The 20625-nt window shown below is 51.9% G+C and overlaps 1 protein-coding gene across 1 annotated transcript; it reads right to left on the bottom strand.

Moving 5' to 3' along the window:
- On the bottom strand, positions 1-18796 carry SDR42E2 (short chain dehydrogenase/reductase family 42E, member 2). Its single transcript, XM_039234442.1, has 12 exons — positions 18742-18796; positions 18074-18255; positions 17264-17359; positions 15665-15722; positions 14826-14944; positions 14112-14187; positions 10267-10349; positions 8523-8660; positions 7918-7983; positions 5281-5344; positions 3349-3422; positions 1-624 (listed from the first exon to the last, which is right to left on the bottom strand). Exons 1-12 carry the CDS (start codon positions 18794-18796, stop codon positions 382-384), a joined length of 1254 nt encoding a protein of 417 aa, XP_039090373.1. The 3' UTR covers positions 1-381.
- Positions 18797-20625: the final 1829 nt, after the last annotated feature.

Genomic DNA, 20625 nt, shown 5'->3' with positions numbered 1-20625 from the left:
TCCCGGAAGAAGAAACCGAGGGGAAGGCTCAATCCTACCGGTAGGGCCAAAAAGAGGGCGGAACGCGAGCAGAGGAGAATCCGGGGTCGGGTTAGGTCTGGGCAGAGCAGGAGGAGAAGGCCTGGAAGGCGGAGGAGGCTGTATGCCTACCTCCTCGGTAACCCCGCCAGGCCAGAGGGAGAAGCCCGGGCAAGACCCAGACGGCTGGGGCGGGGCGGGGCGGGGCCATGGCTCAAGACGCGGAGCAGAGGCGTGCCTAAGCCTAGGGGGTAGGCCAGGGACGGAATCGAGACCCCTTGTGGGCGAGGCAAGGGCTCGGGGGCGGGTCCGAGCCCGGAAGGTGAAGCTGGGAGGGTAGCCGGCAGTGACCAGCGGCGCAGGTCAGACGCTGGACGGCTGCAGGGCTCGGATGTGCAGGGCCAGGGCGAGCAGCCCGAGGAGCAGCAGCAGCAGGCCGAGCAGCAGCCGTAGGAGCGTCCGCGCGGTGGAGCTGCGGGACCGCCGGCTCATAGACCTCACGTATTGCTCCACGACGTCGGCGAAGTGGAACTTGTCTGGCGTGTAGCCAAGCTGGGCGCGGGCCTTGGCGATCTGGAAAGTGTGCGTCACGGCCACGCTGCGCACCTGCGGGGAGAGGGTGTTGGCGGTGGAGGGAAGGGCCTATGAGGGTGGGAAACACAGTCCAACTTGTGTTACCCCCAGGGAAGAGAGGGCAGGGGTTTTCCTGTCTTTGCACGGCGGAACTCATGTGCTGCGTTTCGCTCCTGCGATGCCTTCCTCAGGGAAGATTTCCTTTCTCCCTTACGTCTCCCATTCTCCTGGAGCGCGACGATTCCAGGAGGTGTTTCCTGCATCTCCCCAACCCTCCTGAACTTCTCAGTCCCCCAACAGTGACACGTCCCTTCCCGGCCTAGCACGGGCCGGGACTCAGCAGGTTGTTGGCTATGCTCTAGGAGAAGCTGACCGCCCTGTCTGGGCCCTGGGTGCTGCTCTCTGGAAACGCTCTAGGCTTCTCTGGCCACCGCACCAGGACGCAGCCTTCTCACCCTCCCTGGTTAGGCTTCCCTAAGAGAGGAATTCAATTATGAAGAAATGATTACTCTCCACCTTCTGGGCTGCCTGGGGCCCCATAGGCTTCAAGGGCAGTACTGACAGCCATGAATAACTGAACAAGCACTGTGCCTGGCCTGGGTTTAACCCTTTCGAGGCCTTATCTTATTTAATTCCCTGAGGTGGCACTAACACTATCTCCTCTTTACATATTTGAAAATTACAAGGGGGCACCTGGGTGGCTCAGTCGGTTGGGCGTCCGACTTCTGCTCAGGTCATGATCTCAGGCTCGTGGGTTCAAGCCCCATGTCGGGCTCTGTACTGACAGCTAGCTCAGAGCCTGGAGCCTGTTTCAGATTCTGTATCTCCCTCTGTCTCTGGTTCCCTGCTCACGCTGTCTCACTCTCTCTGAGAAATAAATAAAACATTAAAAAATTAAATAAAAAAAAAAGAAAAAAGAAAATTACAATTAGAGGGGTTAGATGACTTGCCCAGACTCACAGGGGAGCCACATTCCAGGCCCTGCAATTCCCAGCTGCGGCTGCGCTGGGCCTGGAAAGAGGATGCCCTCCCACCTCATTTCTTCCTCTTGTTCCTCAGCCTGACACAGGGAGGGGGTCCAAGAGAGCCACTTGATTCTCCCGCGACACTGAAACAGCCCCTCCACCAAGCCGCTGGTCTTGGATGTTCATGGGGGAGGGGAGAGGCCAGTCTTGTTCCCTTTTGCCCCAGGTAGTAAGTTCAAGGCTTTGGGAGATACACCTGGGAACTAGATCAGCAAGGTCCTGGACACAGTGCTCTCAGATCTCAGGCTTAGATGTTACCGTACTTTGGGAAGTCTCCCTAACTGCCTCAGACCTAGCTCAGGTGCCCCTTCTGTGTGCTCTGAAGTTCCTCATAATTTCCTCCAGTAGAGCCCTTATCATTGTGTGTTAGGTTTCCCGGTTGCTGAGCTGTCTTCCCCTTTGGGCTGTGAGCTCCTTGAGGTAAGGGCCGTGTCTTGCCTTAGTTACTCAGCACAGTTCCTGGCACACACTAGGTGTTCAAAACATGTTCAGTGAATCCGACTGTAACTAAAGGGCTGGCTGGTTATGTCACAGACTGACCAGCAGAGGGCGTGAGAGCCGCAGTGCCCAGAAACTTCCTTAGCTAAGTAGGGATCCTTTGCCCCTGAGAACAAGGAAACCTACAAGTGAAACCAGAAGGAGGGGAGCTAGTTCCCTGCCACAATTCAGCAGGCCTTGGCAGCTAATTTACATTAATGTGATTCCTGACTAACTTGAAGCTTGAAATCATTTAGGTCTGGTCTGGGTTCAAATGTCAGCTCTGCTACTTAAGAGCATGCTTATGGGTGGGTTATTTCACCCCTGTGTGTCTCATTTCCTCTGTAAATGGAGATAACAGTCTACAATTTCGAGTAGCAGGGAAAACTAAATGAGATAAAGCACAACACCTGGCATATCGTCACCACTCAGTAGACAACGATACTGTCATTATTCTCTTTCCTCTGCTAGTCTGCATAGTTCGAAGGAGAAACTACAGGGAAGTGCTTTTTGCTGTGGCCCATTCCCTATCCTCTGAGTGAAACAGCACTGAGCTTGGAGTATGAAGTCAATTCCAGAATCGTGTGATCTTGGACAAGTCACTACACTTCTCTAGTGCTCAGTTTTGTATCATAAAGCACCATCATAATCTCTTGCCCTTCCTAACTTAGCAGGACATCAGAGAGAATCAAATACAAAGTGACCTGGAAGTATTTTGCATTAACACCAAACACTACTATTTACAACCTGCATTAAAACGTCCTCTCTTTTAAACTGTGTGTGCAAAGAGAAATCTGCATGATCATTTGGGAATAGTATTCGGTACTCACTAGGCACTTATATACTTATTATTCAGCAAGCATGAACGGTGAACCCGGAACCACCAGGTTCTGTGTGCATGTGTCTCGAGAGTTGGTGGCATTGGTGGGGAGTGTTGGCATATTCAAAAACATGAATGTCACAAAACCTGCCTTCGGGAGCTTCCAGTCTGGCAGCGAAGATAAGCTGCTTATGAATGAATGACAGGGATGAGGGTCAGGCTTGGAGCTAATCACATTTCAGACCAAGAGAGCACAGCCTAAGCAAAAGCCCAGAGGTTGGGATGATTATAAAGAAGCTAGCGCTAGATTTGTGCCCACAAGGAAGGTTCTGAGACCTCAGACAAGCATCCAGTTATGGTGTCAGAGGGGTGAGGGGTGGTGGGGGTCTGGAGGTGGTGCAGGGCACCCCTCCCTCCCAGCAGCAGCCCACCTACCTCGCTTCGGGTGAGCAGCGGCGGAACGCTGCAGATGGGCCTCAAGGCCAGGTGCAGATATTCCATCACCGCAGCTGTGGGGGGAGAGAAGGGCCAGTGATCAGGGTGCCTCACTCTGCAAGTTCTGGGGAGGCCCTCGGGGACAAATCAGTTGGGGGCATTATTTGCTTTGCTAGCGGGGAGTCTCTTCATTTCGCAAAATTCTTCTGTCCCTGGGTTCCTTTAAATCAGCAGGTGTCAGGGGCACCTGGGTGGCTCAGTCGATTAAGCATCCGACTTCAGCTGAGGTCATGATCTCATGGTTCATGGGTTCGAGCCCCGCGTTGGGCTCTGTGCTGACAGCTAGCTCAGAGCCTGGAGCCTGCTTCAGATCCTGTGTCTCCCTCTCTCTCTGACCTCTCCTCTGCTCATGCTGTCTCTATCTGTCTCTCAAAAATAAATAAAACATTAAAAAAATTTTAAATCAGCAGTTGTCAGCATGTCGGGAAGGTGGAGGTGGGGGCTCGTTGGCTGTGAAATATGGCACAAGTACATTGTTATTAATATTAAAGGCTGACATTTGAAAACAAATCAGAGCAGATTCAGAGTTATCTCAAATCATGTCTCCTTCCCTCCCTCACTTCTATTCCAACATGGTCTCCTGAGTAGGAAAGAAAGAAGTTGGAGCGGTGGTTCTCAATCTGGGTGGCACATCGGACCACTTTTAAAATTGCTCATGCTTCCCCTGCCCCCTTGCTCTCGTCGACCCTAATGTAATTGGTCTGGGGTGAGGCTGAGGCATTTTTATTTTATACGCTCCCAAGTGATTCTAATGTGCAGCCAGCATTAAGAACTAAGGGGTAGTGGTTAGCTCACTGGGAACAACATACAGTCCTATAAAACTGCCTGAATGTGTGGCTGATCTCTTCCCAGCTGAGGGTCAAAGAGTGTCAATCATTGTGGCAGCACTGTGCGCGAGAAGTCGCCCCATGCATGTGGCCTGGTGGGCAAAAGTCTGCAAATCCCTGCTTTAAATGGCAAGCATCCCAATGCATTTAAAATACAACAGATCTAGCTAAAGGGGCGCCTGGGTGGCTCAGTTGGTTGAGCGTCCGACTTCGGCTCGGGTCAGATCTCATGGTTCATGGGTTCGAGCCCCACATCGGGCTCTGTGCTGACAGCTCAGAGCCTGGAGCCTGCTTCCAATTCTGTGTTTCCCTCTCTCTCTGCCCCTCCCCCCGCTCATGCTCTGTCTCTCTCTGTCTCAAAAATAAATAAACTATTAAAAAAATAAAATAAAATACAATAGATCTAGCTAAGGTTTTCCAGAAACGCAGCTGTTTGTGACTTGAGGGTCACTTGTTCCCTTCAGGCTTGATCACTCCATGCCTGAGGCCAGATCTGCATTGTGGCTGGAAGGCCAGCAGAGGTGATGATGGAGGGTGCAGATGAGAGGAGAGGCTGACCTTCAGGGTGAGGAGAAAGCTCCACATGCCCCAAAGCAGCCTTAACTTCAGCAGGACCTTGGGAGACAAGGCACCCCCGGGGCTCCTTCTTCTGACTGGCATGATGCCTTCCAAGACCAACCACAGGGCTGGGTGTGGGCTTTGGAGTCAGCCAAGCCCAGGTGTGAATTCTGCCTTTCTCACTGTGGCTCCATGAGTAGGTCCCTAACCTCTCAGGGCCTCAGGGGCCTCATCTTTACATGGGTCCAATCACACCCACCTAGCAAGTAGGACAGGGTTTACACAGGGCCAGCGCTATGGCAAGGAGGTTGCCAGGCAAGTGCAGATGGGACTTGGAGCACCTGACCCCTGAAAGTGACGGTCTCCTTAGATTTGTGCCCTCAGTGCCTCACTCGCCTCCACCTAATCCTGACCCTTGTCTTGAAATAAGTGATGCATGTGTGCCTGGTACATGGAGGGCTTGTAACACACACACCATTTTCCTTACCTGTTAGGTAAACCCAGGAAGTGGGCACCCGGATCCAGGGCTGGCTGTACCCTAGCTTCTCAAACTGCAAGGAAACATGGCCTGAGATGAGACGTGGTCTTTCAGGGGCTGTGTGGAAAGGCCACATGTTCCCTTTGCCCTGGGACTAGCAGAGGTACCACGGGCCCCCTGCCTGCCCACACAGGAGGGCAAACCCAGCAGACAGCCCCAACCCTGCACCAGTCTTGAAATGGGAAACTTTGATCTAGGAAAGTCAAGCAGGGCTTGAGTGCATGGGTAGGTTTTTAGCCTGGGATCATTCACATCGTTTAGTTATTTTTTCCATCTGCCCACACCCAAAGACATTCCAAGGCACTTAACATAGAATCTAATTTTTCTAGAATTGACTTTTCTGCTATTAAAGAATAACAGCAGCAGCAGCAGCAACAACAACAACAACAAAAACCCCTCAGCACATGTGTGGAGGGTGGTAGGAGATGTATGAAGAGATGGGCTGGCACAAGATGAAATGAAGTTCACTTGTATAAAAACTGTCTGGGTCAAAAAAAAAACACAATAACAAGTGTTGGCAAGGATATGGAAGAATGGGACCCTCTTACACTGTTTTTGAGATTGTAAAATGGTGCAGCCACTTTGGAAAACAGCCTGGCAGTTTCTCAAAAGGTTAAATAGAGGGGCACCTGGGTGGCTCAGTCAGTTAAGCATCTGACTTCAGCTCAGGTCATGACCTCATGGTTCATGGGTTCGAGCCCCACATTGGGCTCTGTGCTGACAGCTCAGAGCCTGGAGAATGTTTCGGATTCTGTCTCCCCCTCTCTCCGCCTCCACCCCACCCCTGCTCTCACTCTGTCAATCTCTCTCTCTCTGAAAAATAAAAATAAACATTAAAATTTTTTTTAAAAAAGGTTAAAAAAAGATACCATATGATCCAATAATTCCACTTCTAGGAAAACACCCAAGGAAAATGAAAACATACGTCCACAAAAAAGGTATACAATACTATTTACAGCAGCATTATTCTTTTTTTTTTTTTTTAATTTTTTTAAATGTTTTTTATTTATTTCTAGGAGAGAGAGAGAGAGACAGCATGAGCAGGGGAGGGTCAGAGAGAGAGGGAGTCACAGATTGAAACAGGCTCCAGGCTCTGAGCTGGCAGTCAGCACAGAGCCCGACGCGGGGCTCGAACCCACGAACCGCGAGATCATGACCTAAGCGAAAGTCGGACGCTTAACCGACTAAGCCACCCAGGCGCCCCAACAGCAGCATTATTCTTAATAGCCCCAAAGTAAAAAAAAAAAAAAAAGCCCAATTTCTATCAACTGATAGATGGATAAACAAAATGTGGTCTATCCCTGGAATAGAATATTTTTTTTTGGCAATAAAAAAGAATGGATACTGATACAATGCAGGCTACACATGAACTTTGAAAACATGATGCTAAATGAAAGAAGCCTAACACCAAAGTTCACACACTGTACGATTCCATCTATTCTAAATGTCCAGAATAGGCAAATCTACAGAAACAGAGAGTAGATTTGTGGCTCTGTGGTGGCTTGGGGTGATGGTCGCACAACTCTGAATATACTAAAAACCATTGAATTATGTGCTTTAAATAGGTGAATCGAACAGCAAATGAAAAGCATATAAAGCTGTTGACATTGGCATGTCTGCACGCCCCACAGACGGATCCTCTGGCACAGGGGTTCTGGTTGATCTCTTCCAGGCAGGCCTGGCCCCAAAAAAGGAGTGTGCAGGGTGCTGGGCGAGGAGGCCAGGGTCCTTGGAGGGGCTGCAGTTTAATTAGGAAGCCCCAGCACTAACATCTCCCTTTGTGCTTCAGGTTACCTTCCATTTACCCCTTACACAGCTTCCTCACATAGTACCGGGGCATCATGGCAAACTTCAACAGGGCAAGCTGACATAAACAGGAATCCAGGGGCACCTGAGTGGCTCAGTAGGCTGAGCGTCCAAGTCTTGATTTTGGCTCAGGTCATGATCTTATGGTTTAGTTCATGAGATTGAGCCCCACATTGGGCTCCACACTGACAGCACGGAACCTGCTTGGGGCTCTCTCTCTCCTTCTCTCTGCTCCTAAGCCTGTTTGGGATTTTCTCCTCTCTCTCTCTCTCAATCAAAATAAATAAATAAACTTAAAAAAAAAATCAGGGGGTACCTGGGTGGCTCAGTTGGTTGAGCATCCAACTATTGGTTTTGGCTCAGGTCATGATCCCAGGGTCATGGGATTGAGTTCTGTCTCAGGCTCCATGCTGAGTGTGCAGACTGCTTGGGATTCTCCCCCCCCCCTCACTCCCTCCCTCCCTCTCCCTCTGCCCCTCTACTCTGCTCACTCACTCTCTTGCTCTCATAAAATAATTCAAAAATTTTTAAACAAAAAAAATCAGGAATCAGGCTAGGAGAGGCTAAGGCAAACCAGGGGAGTACATGGTCCCCAAAAGGGGCAGCCACAACCCAGCTCCAGCCAGTTGCATTGTTGCCCAGTGGACACTATTGCCGGAGCTGGTTTTCAAAGGGAAATCTTTGGATTTTTGGAAGTAGGAAAGGATGACAAGGAGAGAAGATGTGCAGAACCCTGAATTCTCACTCAAGACGGAGAGGGGTGGACATCTGGGCACCTACCAGTGGAGCCATCCACTCGAAGAGGTTGACACTCTCCCCGTCATTGATGTAGTATGCCTGGCCACTCTGAGAGGGACATACAGGGAGGGGGACAGTCAGGCATCTGCCCACCAGCCTGACCCTACCCTTTCAGATGGCTAGCAGCAGCCCTGACCCCCCAGTTCTCCCCATCAGCCACTGAGGAGTCATAGCCATTCTCCAGCCCTGGGGACAGACCTCAGCAATTCCCTTTGAATTCCGGGACTGCCACATTGACTAGCTGTATGGCCTTAGCAGAGTCACTTAACCTCTCTGTACCTAAATGTGACAAAAATAATGGGATCTCCCTCTTGGAGGATCATAAAGAGTACATGTGACAGCATATGTAAAATGCTCAGCATGTGGTGACCATTACTTCAGGATTAACAGCACCTACATCACAGGGTCACTGCAAGGAGTTAGTGATGCCCCATAAAGACACCCCAACCCTGGCTTCCCTGGGCCCACAGTCCCACCGGCCATCTTGAGTCGGGGAGAAATGTGTGTGGGCCAGGAATCCCCAGGGATGGGGCACCCCACCTGCAGCCTGCTGGGGGAAGGCTGGGAGAGCATGGCAGGAGACTCACAGCCACGTAGCCCTTGGCCGCGGTGAGGGCCTCGGCCGCCAGCACGTGTGCCTGCACCAGATTGCGCACGTGGACCCAGTTCATCTGCGTCCTGTGGTCCCCAAACCGGAACATGAATAGCCTCTTCTTGATGTGGCCCTGGAGAAGGTGATAAACACAAACCCAAGCCTGGAGGGGCTTTGGATGCCACTTATATGATGATGGCTCCCAAATTTCTAGCTCCAGGCCAGACCCATGTCCCAACACCTCCATGTGGTGGTCGGTTGTCCATGTCCTAGAGCATGTACCTGACCTTCTAGCTCCTGTTCACCCCCTCCCCCATCTTACTAGAGAGCACTCTGTGACTCAGGCTGAAACCCCAGGGCCTCCGTGGGCCTTCCCTTCTCTCCAGTCCACATCCAAGCCACCTGTGAGCCCAGTGGGCTCACCAGTACAACCTGTCCAGAATCCAACCACTTCTCACGGCCGTGACTGCTGCCCAGCTTCTCTACCTGGACACCGAAATAGCTTCCTAACTGCTTCTGGCTTCCACCCATGGGCCTCGCTGCTGTTTTCCACACAGCCAGGGGGATCTTCTGAATTCTAAGTCAGATCCTATGTCTCCCGGTTCAGAGTCTTCTGGACTCTCGCTGCCAAGTTGAAGGCCAAAGTCCTGACAACAGCTGGCCGAGGAGGCCCTTCTGACTTGGTCTCGCTTACTCTCAGACTTAGTCTCCCACTAACTCCCTCACTCACCCAGCTCCCTGGGGCCACATGGCCCCTCCCTGGATGTGCAGCAGGCTCCCATCTAGGGCCATCCTGGCCTGGAAGGCTCGTCCCCCAAATGCAGGTGTGGTGCACCCTGCCAGCTTCTTCAAGGTGAAGGAGCCTCAAGGTTCCCCTGTCCCCTGCTCGATGAGACTCCCTGGCTGCCCGTGTGCCCATTTCCCACACCTGCTCCCCCTGTCCTTTTTTTCCATCATCCCTGGTACCTTTGAACCTCTTTATCATTTATCATGTTTATTATCCATCTCCTCCTGTGAGAATATAAGCCCCACAGGGCAGGGAATCATTGTCTGTTTTGTTCACTGATCCATTCTAAAGCCTGGAATAGTGATCTGATTTCCAGGTTTGTACCCAAGCTGGCTGCTCTATTTGGACCACCTTCTCTCTACCACCCATTTCCTTGGTTAATTCTTTCTTCTCTTTCCAAACAGCTCAGGTATCACTATCTCTAGGAAGTCCTCCTGGACTGCCCCTGCCGGGCCCTCTCTGTTGTGCTCCCATATTCTCGCTCTTCCCTCCACGTAGCCCTTACCACGCTGACTCTGTGACTGTGGCCTCGGCCTCCCTGACGTGGCTGTGAGAAATGTGAGGACAGGGCCTCCACTCCCTCGTAGCTATTTTGGTGGCACTCGTTTTCTCTGGAGAGGCTTTCTATATGAAGACCCTTGTGCTGGCAGCATGAGATGAGCCATCTGGCCATTTTGAGCCCACATCTGAGTAGGGACAACAGGCTCCCTCTGCCCCTTTGGGGTCACAGCTCCGTGTCTCCCTGGTCTGTGCCTAACCCTGGCTGGCACACACTGAGACCTTTGTTCCTGGTGGGTCTGATGGGGGTGGGGACATCTCCCAGAACTAAGAGTCCCAGATTCAGGACATTGCCCCAAGAGCAACACAGTGACTGTGGACTGCAAGGGCCCCATCCATGCACACATCGGCCAGGGTCCCCCTGTGCCTTGGGCACAGGCCTGGGTTGACATACCGCCACACGGGGCAGGTGCCTCTGCTCTTCAGGGCCATAGATCCCCGGGGGCCGGAGCACACACGTCCGCAGAGTGCCGCCTCCTAGGACACAAGGAGGGTGGTCAGGGCCTGGGGAGGGGTGGATCGGCAGGGAGAGACACAGACATGCTGTCCACATCTCCTGGTCCTTACCTGGACAGGTAGGCAGGGAAGACAGGCCCTTGGGGTTTCCTCATTTAAGTACTTATTCTCAGTCGATCAGTGAGTCATTTAACAAACAACATTCAGGGGTTCCCTAACGTCTCCCCCTTGCACAGGGCACTGGGATGGATGCTTTGGAGAATCCATGGATGACCAAGAAATGGTCATGAAGCTCATGGGCCAGTAAGAGAGGTAAGTCCAAGATGCATATCTGTACTTGGCCCATGAGAGTTTAATCAGCACTTGACAGATATAATCTCCTTTGACTCCCCTGAGAGTCCTACTGTGCCCATTTTACAGATGCAAACAGAGACCCTCACTCTTTCATGCCAATAGCTGTAGCTCTTTCCTTTTTCTGATCATCAGCTAGATAAGGACTATGAGGGCTCTCAGGGAGAGCCTACTATGTACTTGATGCTCTGGTAAGCCAGGGTTTGTTTGTTTGTTTTTTAATGTTTATTTATTTATTTATTTTTGAGAAGCAGAGTGTGAGTGGGGAAGGGGCAGAGAGAAAGGGAGACAGAGTCTGAAGCAGGCTCCAGGCTCTGAGCTGTCAGCACAGAGCCAGATGCGGCCAGAAACCCACAAACTGTAAGATCATGACTTGAGCTGAAGTCAGAGGATTAACCAACTGAGCCACCCAGGTGCCCTCAGGGTTTTTTCCTTCAAGGCAACCCTACAAGGTGGGAACTGTTACTATCCCTGCTTTCTGGATCAAAGAACCAAGGCTCAGAGAAGGGATGTGATTTGCCTAAGGGCACACAGCTCAGCCTAGTGGAGATGAACCAAAGCCCAGGTTCTGATGCTACAGACTGTTTTTCTACTCATTCAGCCTCTGTCTTCCTAGAAAATGGGTGCTTTGTAAGTAGTGGTAGTAACTGTACTTTCCAGGTAATCAGTGGAGAAAGGAAGAGATTGGAGCCGTCAGCACAAGAGCCTGGAGGCTGTCCCCCTCCCTCTCACTGCTCTGTGCCAGCAGAGTCCCCCAGACCAATACGGAGCTTAGTCCAGGGCCTCCCAACTTCTCTGCCACAGGTCTCTCCACATTGATGGAAGCAGTAAATGAGTCTCCCCTGGGGAAGTCCGGGGGTGCAGCCTGAAGCCTGCCACAAATATACTTCTCTCAAGTCTAAGAAGCCCTAGAAAAATTTCAGTTTATCATAATCTATTTAAGATTTAAACAATTTTTTTCTTAATTATTTATTTGTAAATTATTCGACTTTCAATCCCAACCCCTGGAGATGGAACCTTCTGGAAGGTGTTCCACTCCCCTGAGGCTCAGGTTCCCCAAGGGACTGCACCCTAGTTTGGGAAGCCCCAGTGTACATCATCCTCTGGGATCAGAAGCCCACCTTCCTTCGGGGGCCCCTCCCCTCCCTGCACAAAGTCTTAGAGGACCGTCAGTCTAGATGCACCAGATGTGCCACTCTCCTCTGAGGTGGTGGCCATGGGACCCAAGCTGGGCCAGTGACATGGTCTCACCGAGGAATGTGACTCTCGCCATCACTGACACCGGGATCTAAAACCCTACGGGTGGGTTCACCCTAAAGAAACTGGTCACCAGCTCCTGCCACCCAGGTCTCTGGAGCTGCCCCGATCTTGTCCTTTCCAAGCCCTGGTGGTCATTTTTCCAGAAATACATTTCCAGAAGCTATCCCACATCCTTCTGCTGTAAGTTCCTTTTCCTTGCAAACTCTACCGGGGCCAGTGTCCTGGTTCATAGCCAAATACCCTGACAGCTTCCCCACCGATATCCTCACTTTAGAATGAGGCCAGTGCAGTGGACTGAGTGGTAGCCCCAGAAAAAATATGCCCACATCCTGGAACCTGTGGATGTAACCTTATTGGGATGAGGGCCTTTGGAGATGTAATTAAGATCATTCTGGATTGTGCCGGTGAGGCCCACATCCACTGTCAAGTATCCCTTGTAAGGGACTCACAGAGAAGAGACACATGAACTCAAGGAATGAGTGGGGCCACCCTAAGCTGGGAATTGATTCTCCCCTAGAGCCTCCTAGAGGAAGTGCAGCCCAACCCACACTTCGATCTCAGACATCTGGTTGTGAACCACAAGAGAAGACATTTCGGTTTTAGGCCACCAAGTTTGTACTCATTTGTTCTGTTCACACTGAGCTGAGATCTGCAGTCTCCGGGCTCTGCTTCAGGGACCAGGGCTCTCCTTGCTGGGTTAGAGACAGAGTCTCAGGGACCAGCTTGTGTTAGCAGGGACTGGAAATCATCCAGGGTGACCATGGCTGGACTCCTGGAAGGCAGGTATCAGGAGAGCTTTTCTGTAAACAGACTGCAGCTAATTTTAAACTCTGGGTCACCTGGGCATGGTGGAGGGGGGGAGGTCAGGTTGCAGCTGACTTGACTGGTGGGGCACCCGGCAGCCACGTCACAGAGGGGCGGGGCCCAGGGTATCCATGACTCCTGGCCACGGAGAGCTGGGGATGCTCGTATAAATAATTCTTGTCCAAAGGATTAAATGTCTGGTTTGCAGGCTGCTGGTCCAGCCAGGGAAGGCTCCAGGCAAAGAAGAGAATTCAACCGCACAGGGTCAACCTCCTGGGAAAACACACCCGGATGTATGTTCCCACTGGGATCAGGGGTCAAGGCCTGACAAGCCCAGGGTGCTAGGGTGGAAGTGGGGAGGATTTTAGGGAAAAGAGCCCAGTGGCCTGCTTAGCTCAGTGAAGCATGATGGTTCAGCTCCAGGCTCTGGTGTTAGACACCCAGTGGAGTAGGGGTGGGGTATTCAAATCCCACCTCTGCCACCTAATAGCTATGTGACCTTAACTAAGTCAGTTCACCTCTCAGCCTTAGCCTCTTCCCCTGTAAATCTGGGGATTATAATTGCAACCATTCCTCACTCTCCAAATCTACTTGACTCCTGAGTTTAGATAATTGAGATAGTAAGAAAAACCAAGTTTTCTGATTCTTTTTTAGTTTCTGAATTTCGGAAAGCAGAGAGTGATAATCTGAAGAGCAAGGGATCTATCTGAATCTTTCTGGCTCCTGAGTTTGGAAAGCAGGGGATCCTTAGGGTTTTTAGCTCACATGGATGCTGTAAAGAACTACTGAGACTTTTGCATATAAACTTAGCATGTAAGGGGCACCTGAGTGTCTCAGTCTGTTAAGCATCTGACTTCGGCTCAGGTGGTGATCTCATGGTTTGTGAGCTTGAGCCCTTGTCAGGCTCTGTACTGACGTGACAGCTAAGAGCCTGGAGCCTGCTTCAGAGTCTGTGTCTTCCTCTCTCTCTACCCCTCCCTAGCTTAGTTCTGTCTCTCAAAAAATAAATAAACATTAAAAAATTTTTGTTAAAGTAAAGAGCATCCTTAAATGAGATCTACTCCTATGTGGCAGAAGAAAGATCCACTCCTATCTGTCTCTTCCCTCACCCAAGATGTGAGCCACATGAGGGCAGAACCTGGAGATGACTTTGTCCAGACTATGTCCCCGGTGGGGTTCAGGCACATAGCAGGTGCTCAGAATTTGTGAAATGATGAGTGACAGAGGCCCTGGGGAACTGTCCTTTGGAAGGAAGGTGAACCTCAGAAACAGAAACAGAAACTGAAAGCTGAACTCACACATACATTCTGGGGGGAGACTGGTTGGGGGCAGACACATTTGCCCTGAGTAGGGGCCCATGACACTCACCTGAGAGAGGTGTGCCATTGGCCATGAGTGTCAACTGGTCAGCGATGGCTTTGGTTCGTGAGTAGTGGTCCATGTGCTGCCAGAGGACAAGAAGAAAAGCACCACCGGGCAGGGATCAGTGGCACTGCCCAGCCCACCTGGCCCCAGGGCTGTCCTCTTGCTTCAGACCAACAGGGGCTGGATTCTGGGGGCTCCCCCTGGGCAATGGCCAGTGCCCTTCTTTTCCCTTGGGCCAGGAGCCATGGGAGCAGATTACAGAGCAGTAACAACAACCAGGGCTCCTGCACTCAGGGAGGCTCTTGCTGGCCCCCAGTGTGAGCCCTGGAATGCGGACGCTGCGTATGCATTGGATGAACTATTTCCATGCAGTCCTCCAGGTGTTCCTGGCTTTTCACATGCATCGGCTCGCAGCCTGCTCTCCACACCCCACAGGGGTGGTGTTTTCATGCCCAGATGAAGAAACAGAGGCTTGGAGTAAAGTGACCTGCACAGGGCCCCACAGATAGCAAGTGGCCTGGCTGGCTCAAGGCCAAGTCTGTGTGATTTCAGGATCCCTAAAAGAGGAGCAGATTTGTGCTACCCAGTTTTGGGGCCCCTTCTTCATGGGACTCAATCTGAGTTGTGAAGCTGACCCTGGTTTCCACCCACCCCTATCCTTCGGGCTGTAGGTCCCAGGCCCAGTGGCCCTGCCCACCTCTCCTGGAAGCCAGGTACCTTCTCCAGTGGGAAATATGGCACAGAGTCCTCATCGCCCTGTTCTATGGGCTTCCCGCCGAACACGACATTGACGGTGCTGGTGTAGACGAGCCTCGGAACCCGTCGACGGACACAAACTGCAGTGACAGGTGCATACAGCAACACACACACACACACACACACACACACACACACACACACACACACACACGGGGCTGAGGTGAGTAGGAGCTGGCTGAGGAGGTGGCTGCTGGGACCTCCCTGGGGGAATCCACTGACCTCCACCCAGTCTTTGCCACACATCCCGGCCCCTGGGGCCCTCCCAGAATACAGAGTTGCTCAGGAGGTAAGGGGTGTGGGCCAAGTCCCTGCTCCATGGGGCCCTGGGGGCCAGGCTGGCTCATTCCTCCTTCTCAGTATGGCTGTGGCCCCTGAGCTACATTGCTGGGGGCAAGTCAGAAGAAAGTTTCAGTCGATGGGGACATACGAAAAACACTCTAGAATCAGAGAAAAGACCAGATGCAGGACAAAGCAGACATGCCCAGAGACCCCAGATGTGGGTCTTCTATTTTGGTGCTTCGGTGACTTTTCTAACCCTGGATCCCTAAAATGTAAACTCCGCTGCCTGTGTCCCCGGACACGCCGTGGCCACACTGAGCCACCCCATGCAGGAGCCTGGGCAGGTCTGCAGTTCAGGAAGGATGTGCTGCCCACAGGCCCTCCACTGGGGTGGCGGGGGCAGGGGAGGAGAGTCTCACCTCTGTCCCCCTACCCTGTCCCCAGGGTAGGACCTGTGGCAGGAGAGGGGAGAAAAGCAGGAAACACACAGCAGGTCACACTGAGCTTGGAGTGCCTACCATTGATCACTAGTTTGGTGCCTCCAACATTAATAGACTCAATCTGCTCTTTTTGCAGCTAAAAGATAAGACGGAGGTGGGAAGTCATGGTGCTGTTCATGCCTCGTCGCTGAGGCCGTAAGGCCAGGCTCAGGGTCGGGCAGGGCAGGGGCTGCACAGTGTCCAGCTCAGAAGCAGGGGTCTGGGAGGCCCATGGGTGGTGCAGGAGCCCTGCTCTGCATCTCGCTGAGCAGGCAGGGGATGTTCCGCCCCCCACCGCTGCCTGGCCTCAGCTCCCTCATCACCTACCCCCTGAGGGTCAGCAGCACCTCCCATAAACCCCATGGGAGGACGTGATGCAGTGTTTGACCCAGAAAAGGGACTCAAAATGTGTTGGGTCATTTCCTCATTCTGGAAGTCTCAGGCTCTTTATCTCTAAGATGGACAAGTGTAATACTGTCCATGCCCTCAAGAGGTTGGGGTGTAAAAAATAAAAACACCTTGTGTACAGAGAGAGAGCTGCCTGTGTGCCCAGGATAGGGCAAAGCCTTGTACATCTATCTCACTTAATCCTTCTGACCACACTAGGAGATGGGTTCTATATTGATTTTTAAACTACAATTATTCTCATTGCAGTTGCTTAGAATAAGTTAAAAATGTTTCAACAGGGGCGCCTGGGTGGCTCAGTTGCTTAAGTGTCTGGCTCTTGATCTCAGCTCAGGTCTTGATCTCAGGGTTGTGAGTTCAAGCCCCGTGTTGGGCTCTGTGCTGACAGTGCAGGGCCTGCTTGGGATTCTCTCTCTCTCTCTCTTTCTTTCTTGCTGCATCTCCCCCTCTTCTACTTCCGCACACCCATGTGTGCATATTCTCTCTCTCAAAATAAATAAGTGATTAAAAAAAATCACTCAAACAGTGTAAAGGGTATATAAGTAAAAAGGAAATTTCCTTTCCATTGCTGACTCTCAGCCTTCCTCACCAGCCCCCACAGAGGCGACTACTGTTACTATTACAGTCCCGTGTATTTCTAGACATAATCTCTACTTACTAATATCAGCACATACACTTGTGTGAGCATGAGTATCCTAGCCTCTTTTCTTTTTATACAAACAGGAGGAGATCAAACACTAGTTTTGCATCTTGGAAACTGTTCTGTTATCAGCACATACTGAGTTACTTCACTCTTTTGAATGGCTGCATAGAGTTTCAATGTGTGGAGACTTTACAATTTATTTAAATAGTCCTTAACTGATGGGCATTTACTTCCTGTGTTTTGTTACTTAAAACAATGCTGCAAATATATATACAATGTGACCTCTGAGTCAAAGGGTGTCTGTTTTGATAGCTACCACACACTGAGGAGGTTCCGAGGGAAATACTAGCATAGATGAGGAAACAGGCTCAGAGAGGTTAAGTTAACTGGCCCTGGGTCACACAGCAAGAAAGTGGCAGAACTGGCCTGTGGTCCCATGGATGCAAAATGCAGGCTGGTAGGATCTAAGTCTTTCCTGGATTAGGTGAAGGGGGGTAGTGAATACAGGGCACATAAAGTGGGGGGTATGCAGAACCAGGATCTGAACCCCGCTCTGTCTAACTCCAGGTACTGTATGTTGGGGTGCTCACCTTCTCAGCACCGGACATTCCATAGGATGCCACATGGAAGACACAGTCCACTCCTTCGAAGGCACGATACAGGGCTTCTTCATCTCGGACATCAGCCTGAAACAAAGAAGGAGGAGATGGGGTCGGGGGGTTTGGGACCAAGGCAGAGATGCCAACCCTGCACCTTGCCAGGTCCCAGAGCTGGTCCCCTGACCCAGGCCGAGCACCGGTGGGAGAAGCTGTGGGGCAGGATTTAGTGTATGATTCCACAGGGTACCATCATCTTCATCATCAGTGGAGGCTCCATTTATCGAGCTAACTCACAGGGGCTGTGCTCGGTGTTTTAAGTGCACTGTCTTATGGCCTCCCCTAGAAGACCCTTGTGCATCCTTTATGGATGGGGACACCAAAGCTCAGACATGTGGAGCCTTGTGGCCATGGCTGCCCAGGTGGGAAGTGCCAGAGTTTATTTATTTTATTTTTTAGGTTTTATTTATTTTTGAGACAGAGAGAGACAAAGCACGAGTGGGGGAGGGGCAGAGAGAGAAAGAGACACAGAATCTGAAACAAGCTCCAGGCTCTGAGCTGTCAGCACAGAACCCAACGCGGGGCTTGAACCCACGAATTGTGAGATTAAGACCTAAGCCAAGGTCAGACGCTTAACCGAATGAGCCACCCAGGCGTCCCCGGAAGTGCCAGAGTTTAAATAGTCTGATTCCAAGAGCCTGTGCTCTTCAGTACCACACCACTGGCTTCACATCAGACACTGTCCCCAGACCTCCACCAGCCGCCTGGGCCCCTCACCAGTGTCCAAGACACTCATCACCGCACCTGGATGAACTCGGTCCCCGGGCAGAGCTCCCACTGCGGTCGGCGGAGGTCGAGCAGGATGACAGAAGTGCCGCTCTTGGCCAGGCTAGAACCCAGGCTAAAGCCCAGGTAGCCTCCTCCTCCAGTCACCAGAACCTTCTGCCTAGGGGCCTGCATGGGTGTGGCCTGAGTCTTCTGCTGCGCTGCCGGTGTTGGAGCCGTCTCTGGCTCACTGGGTTTGGCCCCTATTCCAGATCCCCGTCTAGGCCTAGGCTCTACCCCTGGCCCAGGTAATGGTGCAGCTCCTGGCCTAGGTACTGGCCCAGGTACTGGCCCAGCTTCTGACCCAGGCCCCAGACCTGGCTCAGGTTCTGAAGCACCAGGCCCCAGCCTAGGTCTGGACATAGCACCAAAGCCTGGTCCAGGTCCCAGAACAGCACCAGACTCTGGTGCAGGTCCAGACACAGCACCATGCACTGGTCCGGGCCCTGAAGCAGCACCAGGCCCTGGCCCAGGTCCTAGAACCACACCAGGCCCCGGCCCATGTCCTGACACAGCCCCAGGCCCTGGCCTAGGCCCCAGAACAGCAGTAGGCCCTGAAACTGCAGCAGGCCCCAGCCCAGGCCCTGACTCAGACCCCAGGCCTGAGACTCCTCCCCAGGCCTGGCAGACAGGGCAGCTCTTCGCACCCTGGCCTGCAGCTTTGCAGGCCTCTGGGGAGGAGCCTACTGGGTTGGGCTTCATTCTCTAGTGAGCCATGCAAACCCAGGATCTATCCACCTGTAGAGAAAAAATAGAAGAAAAAACATTCTAGAGTTGTCTCAAGTAATGTGGATTATCAGACTAAGGGGAACTCCTGGTGGGGCATAGAGACCTCTGACTTCCCAGTGAACCTATCTCCTTCAGAATTTTTAGAACTTTCAAAGCAATTGCTGCCTCCCTTGGGTTTTATAGCTGGGGAAACTGAGGCCCAAAGTCACACTGCATGGCTGAGGTTTACACCAACATTCCTCATTTCTCTACCAGTTCCTTAAAATCCCTGTTCCCATGCAGCACCAGAGGAAGGCAGAATAAATCATGCCCAGGGGAACCCCATCAGACTGGAGGTGACTGCTTTCTTTCTTTTCTTTTTTTTTAATGTTTTATTTATTTCTAGGAGAGAGAGAGAGGGACAGCGTGAGCAGGGGAGGGTCAGAGAGAGAGTGTGTTTCATATTCTGAAATAGGTTCCAGGCTCCGAGCTGGCAGTCAGCACAGAGCCCGACGCTGGGCTCGAACCCACGAACCGCGAGATCATGACCTAAGCGAAAGTCGGACGCTTAACCGACTAAGCCACCCAGGCGCCCCAAGAACATACTCTCTCTTTTTTTTTTTAAATGTTTTATTTATTTCTAAGAGAGAGAGAGAGAGAGACAGCGTGAGCAGGGGAGGGTCAGAGAGAGAGGGAGTCACAGACTCTGAAAGAGGTTCCAGGCTCCGAGCTGGCAGTCAGCACAGAGCCCGACGCGGGGCTCGAACCCACGAACCGCGAGATCATGACCTAAGCGAAAGTCAGACGCTTAACCGACTAAGCCACCCAGGCGCCCCTGGAGGTGACTGCTTTCTGACTGGGAAGATGGGGAGGGGTTCCTGGAGAAAAAGAAGAGAAGGAAGAGGAGGACAAGGAGGAGAGAAGGAGAATAAAGGGATGAGATGAGGAGGAGGAGTCCCCATGGGATCTAAAATGGCTCCGTGCTTGGAAACATGCACATGATTTGAAGAGGTCCATGACCCCCACCTTGAACCTGCAGCCTCTGGTTCTCCCAGGTGCCCCAGCAGTGCAGGCGGCTGGCACTACCAGGTCTGCCCAAGCCCTCTGCTGGCGTCAGGGTCAGGTCAGGAACCCTGGGGTCCAGCACTGGGGATCCTATTGTCCCACCTCCAGACTTAAAACCATCCAGCTGTCAGTCACTATCACCATCTTCAGCCCACGCCCCGCCTCCTGCTCCACCTGAGGCTAAGGCAGCACCAGGGGCCAGATCATCATCATGATTAATAACAGCAGTGACCATGTACCATGGGCCAACTATTTGCCAGGCCGTGTGGCTACAGAGATAGGTATCTCTGCTCTGCATGATGCCTAATGGCTGTAAGAAAGAAAGGACAGGCACAGGGCACTTGGGTGGCTCAGTCAGTTAAGAGTCTGACTTTTGATTTCAGCTCAGGTCATGATGTCATGGTTCATGAGTATGAGCCCCACATTGGAATCTGCATTCTGGCACTGAGCCTGCTTGGGTTTCTCTCTCTCTCCTATCTCTGCCCCTTCCCCTGCTTATTCTCTATCTCTCTCTCAAAATACATAAACAAAAAAAAAAAAAAAAGAATAGGCACAACCGAGTGACTGAGTGATGAGCCCCCTGGTTGTGGCTGGTGATGTCAAGGGGCAGGGACCCTCACAGCTATAGGGGCTGCATCTTTTGGTCTCCCCCCATCACTGCCCTGTTCTCCAAAGTTCTAGGTGAGGGACACAGTCACACGCTGTATAAACACTGGTGCTCATGGGTTTAAGAGTGGGGAGACATCCCAAATCTGAGT

This window comes from Hyaena hyaena, unplaced genomic scaffold (assembly GCF_003009895.1).
Source record: "Hyaena hyaena isolate Hyena2069 unplaced genomic scaffold, ASM300989v1 scaffold_88, whole genome shotgun sequence".
NCBI lineage: Eukaryota > Metazoa > Chordata > Mammalia > Carnivora > Hyaenidae > Hyaena > Hyaena hyaena.
The sequence above is the reverse complement of the archived record's forward strand: the minus strand, read 5'-3'. Positions and strand labels throughout refer to the sequence as shown.

Excerpts from the sequence above, each read along its gene's own strand:
- SDR42E2 (XM_039234442.1), bottom strand. The coding sequence starts at position 18,796 with ATGAAGCCCAACCCAGTAGGCTCCTCCCCAGAGGCCTGCAAAGCTGCA. Across the intron at positions 17,360-18,073 it reads CGGGGACCGAGTTCATCCAG|GCTGATGTCCGAGATGAAGA; the intron begins GTGCGGTGATGA and ends TCTTTGTTTCAG. Across the intron at positions 5,345-7,917 it reads TCGAGTGGATGGCTCCACTG|TTTGAGAAGCTAGGGTACAG; the intron begins GTAGGTGCCCAG and ends GTTTCCTTGCAG.